The sequence below is a fragment of the Clavelina lepadiformis genome, chromosome 7 (assembly GCF_947623445.1).
Source record: "Clavelina lepadiformis chromosome 7, kaClaLepa1.1, whole genome shotgun sequence".
In the NCBI taxonomy this organism is placed as follows: domain Eukaryota; kingdom Metazoa; phylum Chordata; class Ascidiacea; order Aplousobranchia; family Clavelinidae; genus Clavelina; species Clavelina lepadiformis.
The window spans coordinates 16,671,772-16,679,356 of record NC_135246.1 but is presented as its reverse complement, the minus strand read 5'-3'; the positions used below and the strand labels follow the sequence as shown (position 1 = coordinate 16,679,356).

General features: G+C 34.2%; 1 protein-coding gene across 1 annotated transcript; it reads right to left on the bottom strand.

Annotated features, from left to right (window-relative positions):
* Positions 1–2,102: 2,102 nt before the first annotated feature.
* LOC143465471 (uncharacterized) lies at positions 2,103–5,879 on the bottom strand. Its single transcript, XM_076963791.1, has 4 exons — positions 5,677–5,879; positions 5,291–5,399; positions 5,096–5,180; positions 2,103–3,549 (listed from the first exon to the last, which is right to left on the bottom strand). The coding sequence occupies exons 1-4, from the start codon at positions 5,820–5,822 to the stop codon at positions 2,702–2,704; spliced, it is 1,188 nt and encodes a 395-aa protein (XP_076819906.1). The 5' UTR covers positions 5,823–5,879; the 3' UTR covers positions 2,103–2,701.
* Between the last annotated feature and the right edge of the window lie 1,706 nt (positions 5,880–7,585).

The following is a 7,585-nucleotide window of genomic DNA, read 5'->3' as shown; positions in this document are numbered from 1 at the left end:
GAGTGTCAATCAATCTATTGTGAATTTTAGCCCGACTAGTCAACAGGGAAGACAAATTTCTGCTGACAGCGTTTCGTTGATCCACGTAGAATCGTAGATCCACGTTGAGGTTTGCGATTATACTCGCGCATAGGCTACTTTCAATTATAAAGTGTAGCTATTTATCGACCTGCATCAAATAACAAGTTCCAACTTAACTGTACGAGGCTGTATAACTAAAAAATATGAATTCCATCGGGTTAACACCGGGTTCCAAAAATATTTATGCATTAATAAAAGAAATTTTTACTCATATGATTTTACATATTCCAAGTTCCAACTAACCCCATTCAAATTTTTCCAACTAACCCCGTATACACATGGGAGAGAAAACTTACTTTTTATGTAGCCACTAAACCAGGTAATTTAATTGCCTCTGCCTTTTCTGGTACCATGGCATCTACGGTCAATATAGACCAGTGGTTCCCAACCGCGGCTCTTAGAGCCGCATGCGGCTCCAAGCTAGCCTTCTTGCGGCTCTCAACGAGCCCTGAAAATCCAACAAAAAAATAAAAAATCTATTTATAATAATTAGGGCGATTATTTTTTGACTTGTTAAAAAAAGTCAAAAATTGGTCTAAATTTATAGCGTTAGGTCAAAATTGTTTACAAATTTTTTATTTTACATCATACAATTACACCTTGTAGCCTACTTTATACTGTTATGAATGGCCCATTGTTTACTTATTGTGAATCATAAACGGCCTTCTGAATCCTAAACCACAATTGCGCCTCGCTTTGACAAAGTTGTTAAAGCTCAAAGCCAATGCGAAGTTGGACATTAAATTGATTTGTGTTATTTTTCTTGTTAGTGTTGCTATTCGTTGGTACATGCTTTAAAATTTTCGTTATAATTTCTTGAGTAATTTCTAGCGGCTCCATACGTACTCTGAAGTTTGAAACTCGGCCCCGACACCAAAAAAGGTTGGGAACCACTGATATAGACTAATGAACTTTCACTTATCTTTCTAGAGCACAATGTTACACTATATTTACCAACAAGCTTGAATTTTAGTTCAAAGTGTAAAAAACAGAAAAACGTGTACCACTCTTATGCTTCTGCTCTGAGACCAATAAAATTAATATGGCGAATAGTTAACATAGTTGTCAATCAATAAGGGGCAGTAAAGATTTACAAAGATGTTCGGGGAGTACTAAAACAGCGATGTTTCAACTAACCCCGCTTTCCAACTAGCCCCGGTCTCCCCTATATTTAAACATGGATACCAAACCATGGGATTAAAATAGATAGAAAAAAAAACGCAAAAGATGCTAATTGATAAAAATGTTACAAACGAAAACACGATGGTGCGCAGCCACACAATACTTGAGAAACGGAGTTCGTAAATTTTTTTAAGGTTTTATTGGAGTTAGATTTAGATTAGAAGGTAAGTTTTGGTTACTATGTTTTAACATGTAAGTTAGATAAGCAAGAAACTGTGAAAATAGCTTTGAACGCACGATTTTTTCGGACAAATTGTGACGACCAAAATATAATCATCAAGCGACTTCGAGAAGAAATTACACCTTTTATTCACGAGCTATAGTTATGACCTCATTAGACGACTATACTGTAAGTTATACCTGAGTTTTATGTTGTTCGCTTCAATGTTTGTTGTTTATGTCTGTTGTACTTTACTTTAAGACACTTAAATATAGTTTAAGGTGCTTCTATCTAAGCTGCTGAATCGACTATACGTTTGGAAAGATGACTGGACGTTTGAAAATTAAAAATGCTAAAAATTTTGGTTATTAAAAAATTACCAAAATATCCCTATCAAAAATTTAGACTAACCGAATCGATGTCTGTCAAACTGGATTAGAGAAAACAACAAACAAAAATATTATGCAAATCTCAAACACATCACCACTTCAGCAACAAAGTAAACAAGTTATTTCAGTAAACAACTCTCAATTATGTTCGTATCTTATCAGAAACAAGAAGGAACACAAGCACAACAAATTCACACACATTTGTCTTTGTAATTATTGTAATATAATATTAATATTAACTTCTAAAATGCCTGACTTACTTAAAAGCAAGCAAACAGGATGAAGCCAAGCAAAAATGTACATAAAATGCCCCAAATATTACATACTTGTGCATGCACTTCATATATATTTAAAAATAAAATCAAAAAATAATGACGAATTGTTCACACTAATGAAGATTGTTGTTTTACAGTTAATGGCTTGTAACTTAGTTTGTAAGTTATGATTATTTTTCATTTATCAATGTAGATGTAAATGCAAAAGATAACAGAAGTTTATGTCGCAAATTGATGAGAAGTTGGTTCAGTAAAATAACATAAAAAGCAAACAATTTACAATGGTGTTGAGCCAAGTATTTGCAGGCATTGTGACGTAACAATGTCGCATGAATCAGCAGAAATTTTTCGATCAAAAATCTTGTATTCATGGTACATTTGTACTGTTCCGTATTCGTGATTTAAGTTTGCAATTTTGTAGGTTTTCCATAAATATGTGGGCGATCTCCAAGATTTTCGAGCGGGAAAATTACGCTGAATCATGTCAAACTTCTACGTCACAACGCCTGAAACAAATATGGAAACCGAAACCAATTTGTCACTACACCAACAATAATGTAATCATTAAAAATATTTTATATACAGGACAGAAAAGTACATTACGAATCAATCGTTTATGAATTATGATATTGATCGCTTATTCTTTTAAAATTATTATCTGTTAAGCGGATGGATGATTGCTTGTCGTCGTCGTCATTCCAGTCAGTGACAGCTTCATATACATGCTTTGCTTGCAAATACGCCGTCTCTGCTTCCATAAGTTGTTTGTCGTTTTCATATGCAGCTCCAAGGTTGTTATAACAAATCCCAACAACACAGTAAAATTTGGCATCGTCACCAAATGCTGCTTTCATCAGAAGAATGGCTTGTTTGTTGTCTTCGATTGATTGCGAATAAAAAGAAGTACTACGAAAACACAAAGCTTTGTGTTTCAAGCACCAAGCGAGTTTTTTGCATTTGGTTTTTAAGTCAACATCTGTCACTCGAAGCATCTCGTCAATAATTTCATCCATAAATCCAAACTGACTTTTGAATTCGTTTTTGTTATTTTGACGAGACATTTCTTGTGCGACCTTCGTCATGCGAAAAGCTGTATTTTCCAGTTTTTGAAGTTTTTCTTCACCGCTATGTAATTTTGCAACAACCTTAAAAGCACATTTCAGCAACAGGATGGAAGATGTGTAATCTTTTATAACAAAATCTTCAGCTATGTAACGTAAATCAACGTCACAATTTTTGCAAATAGCTTTGGCTGCAGATGTAAAGTTTGCAGAGTTCAAAGTCGATTGAAGATCGTTGCAAAATGTTTTTGCTTCTTCCATCTGATCGGTTTCAAACAAGCATCGTACCAGGTTGATGACGTGATATATTTTGTGGTAACTTTCCACTGAACGTATGATGCGTCGTAAAATATGAATTGTGTCATCAAACCTCTTTTCTTTCATATCTTGCTCAACTAAGCCTATTAAAAAGAAATATGTTAGTTAATTAATTGCTATATACCGTTTGTCAAAAAGTTACGCATAACATGTCGTCGTCGTATATGAAAAGAATGTTAAACAAATAGCGCAAAACAAGGCAGAAGGTAACTTCTTCTAAATTAAACCGCTATTCCGTTTTTAAATTTAAACGGACTCTTTATCTGTTTATTGTTTTGTTTGTTTTGTGCGTTTCACTTTAGATATTTTTTAGTTTATTCCTTGTAATCACCACAATTTAGGACACGTTGATCTTGTAGCGCCCGAGTGACTTTCGCTTTACATCGACCACAGAATCCGACTTTCAAAGTGACGCGTCTCTTCCAGCAATATCTTAAGTATAAGAACCGAGCGCTCACAAAATGCTTGTGTTAATCCAACGCACAAGTATTAAGCAAACGATAGTTTCGTCTGTATCGCGATAACTTTTAAATCGACTGCTTGTCAAGAAAGCGCTTACCGCTTATAGCAAACAACATGCGTGACGGGCAAATCGAAAATCACGAGCGATACCCATAACGCACTTTTAAAATCAAATGTTTGTTCGCAACAAATAAATATGTTAAAAGTTTCTGTGCCGCCTACTGAGAGCATCCTACTATCTATTCCGCAGATGAAGTTTCTTGAATGAAATAAATGAAGCTGGAAACGACGATGAATCGTTAATGTTTTTAACCAACACTAGAATCGATATCGTCCAGCATTCGAAAAAAGCTTTATTTTGTTAGTTAAATACTATGGACTTTACAGTTGCAAAAGCAACTCGCAAGCTGAAAATCCTTCGGATTTAAACAGTCCAATGAAAGTGTCAGGAGATATTTTTACGCACCTGTTTTATATGCACTACATTTTAATGTCATGTCACGCAAATTGTAAGGCATTGGTTTACAGTGTAAGTTATTTATTAATATTTAGAGTTTGGTTTGATATTTACTATCCCATAAACTGTCATGGAGCTTTTATATTAGTGTGTCCGTGAACTGTTTGTTTACTTCACCATTATACAGTAATTATTTCAGTGTGCATGTGTTAACATTTGTTTTTATTGGCGCGGGGCATTGCTTCATTCGTGTAAAGCTGTCGGTTTTCATAAATGCCCTCACACTGCCGCACTTTTTCTCCAATTATACGTACATGGTTTTCGGTCATTTCTCGTGACGCGTTATTCCGCTGTCCTTGAGGGCCTAATTGGTAATCAGCGCCTCGAGCTTATTTTCGTAACCGTTTTGGAATTTGTGTTTTTTAGTGTGTGGCGCTCGGTTGGAGAGTTCTCCGGCAGATTTGATTTAATTCAACGTTGAGGTTTTGACTGAAGAAATAAACGACGTGTTGTAAATCTGGTCTTACACGGTTGGCCGTGAATTCGAGAGACGAACTTGAGGGAATTCGACTTACCGACCTTCGGCAGACAGTCGAAAATAATTGTTACAAAAGTTATTTTATAAATTTTTGTTATTTAAGATAAATGCCATTACCATTGCTTGCAAACTCAACGTCAATATTTGATATATAAGTTAAACACTAAATTACTTTGTAATTGTATCAATTCCTGACTTGACAAATTTCGTCCTCCACCAAATCTGACTGATCCAGTCGAGGACGTGGTCGGTTGCTCCTGTACAGTTAAAGACAATCATATGGAAGAGCAAAACAATTAATCGAAGTATATCCTAGAAAACTTACAAGTTTACAACTTGCAATTTGCAAACAATTTTGGCATATTACCTTCTTTGAAATACTAAGTCGTTCGACCATACTTTCCACCGTCCAGTTTCGAGGAAAGGATTCTACACTGTTGGAGTCCATGTGGATTACTTTTCGACATGTTGGGCAACTTTAGTAAAAAAAGGTATTCAACCATCTAATATAAATAAGTAGCCTACTATAGTATTGTTTGTTTAAGAGCCAAATGTTTTCAGTGTATTACAATATATCTACGATGTTTAATATAGTTTTCATTCTGTTCATTGTTTTTTGCTTTCAGAACGAAATCTTTTTCGCTACATAGTTCAGTTTGTTTGCTTTATTACAAATTGTTCAGCTGAAGCAAACGTGTAATGCACCAATAACAACCAACAATCAAGTTATCAACCTGTATATTTACATTATACCTTGGTGATGTCGTCGATGTTCGAGAATATTCCACCAAGCAAATGTGACAAAAATTGTGTCCACAAGACAATATTCGAATCGGTTTTCGTAAAGTATCCAGACATATGGGACAAGACACATCGTCATAACTGTCACTGGTACTCATAACTAAAAATCTTTCAAATGGATATCTGTATTATTGCAAATACTTTTATGTGCTGTAATTGCTGAAGTTAAGAACAGTTAATGAAGTAATATTTACCTTGTCTTTAATTTAATTTTTTTAATGATTTTATTGATTTACTGTCAACTATAGCTATATTTGCAGCAATGCTGTGAATGTGCCAAACACTAACACTAGCCCATAAAACCTTATAACACTTGGCACAAACATCGTCAGTTTTAAGTTTATTCCCGTTCTTGATATTTACTCTATGCAGAGTTAAGTTTTCTTTTAAATAAATAAAAAAATATTTTGATTGCCAAAGAATTTTCTTTAACATAAATATTTCTATCGTTTATTAAAATTTGTTGCCAAGACATTGTTCTTGAAAACAATCGCGAAGCGGTAGTGCTAAGGATTACAAGTTAATGTTGCTGAATTTTCAATTTGTGACTGTCAAATGGTTTCATTTCAAACATCCATAAAATGCACGTACTCCATATACCGAGAACGTTACTGTATACTCTGGTCGAGATATTGCACGTAGCTACTCAATATAAAAAGAAAAGCACATTTCTCAGATTTAATATTTTTGTTTGTTCCGATTATGACGTGAAACGTTCGAGCTCGGCTTGATTACCCACGAATGTTCGGATCAAAAATTTAGGTTCACGAACTCGAGTTATTTTTGTATCTCTACTGCATTATACCATTTGCTATCAACAAAAACTTAAACCACGAGGCAATTGTTCGATGTTACGGTAAGTTCGCAGCAAAAACTGTTTGTGATAATTATATATTAATTTAACTATGTAACCTGCTGCTAAGACCTGCTAAAGCTTACATTTACTTACTCATTCTACTTACTTACTTATACTTACATGGACCATATCACTCATAAAAATAGTATAAACTTATCACTATCTGTTACAATTTCGAGACATCAAATTTACCCAAATCTGTACGTTTTAAAGAGCAGATTGCTCCGCTTTCACATTGTCTGCGTCAGCATTTCACTAAAGGTCGATTTGTTTTATGGTGATTTTATTTGTTACGACTGCAAAGTCAAACAGATAAAAGTGGCGACTGTTAAAGTTAATCAATAAATTTTAAAATCAAACTATGTTTGCAGAAGCGCTGTTTTACAATGTTCAAAGAATGAAAAAAACTATAACCTTTTTCAACTGAACCATTTTGCAACTGTTACTGCTGAAAATACCACTTAGAGTTAGCAACGTTCATTTACGGTTGAAAGTACAAAAATTAAAAATTAAAATAAAGCGTGACTTCAAACTATATTCTTTGCCTTTATAAAGTGCCCAGATCTATCTACTGTGGTTATTTTGATATTTATCCATGATTTAGCAAATTTTGCAAATGACCGTCAAATATAACCAATTCATTGTAATGATATTACCTGAGTGAGCCAGATAACGTAATGAAGTACTCTACCAAAAAATGTCTCAAAAATTATGTCCAAAAGATAATATTCGAATCGGTTTTCTTTAAGTATCTGGAGATATAGGATAAGAAGCATTCGCCACAGCTTGTCGAAGTACTCATCTTTTACTCATGGAAATATATTTTATACTTAGATCTATATAAGAGCTGCAATTAAGACCAAATTTAATCACCTGGATAGACATCTTTCTTGTTACGCTCACACCTTTAGCTTTCCTGGCATAAAATAGATGCTTTAATTTCCATTCAGCCTTTAAAACCATCAAACCAGTAAACTTATCACTTCAATTGTGATGATGGCAGGA

Coding starts and splice junctions, on each gene's coding strand:
- LOC143465471 (XM_076963791.1), bottom strand. CDS start 5,822: ATGAGTACCAGTGACAGTTATGACGATGTGTCTTGTCCCATATGTCTG. Junction 5,400..5,676: donor ACATCGACGACATCACCAAG/GTATAATGTAAA, acceptor TTTTTACTAAAG/TTGCCCAACATGTCGAAAAG. Junction 5,181..5,290: donor GACTTAGTATTTCAAAGAAG/GTAATATGCCAA, acceptor TTAACTGTACAG/GAGCAACCGACCACGTCCTC.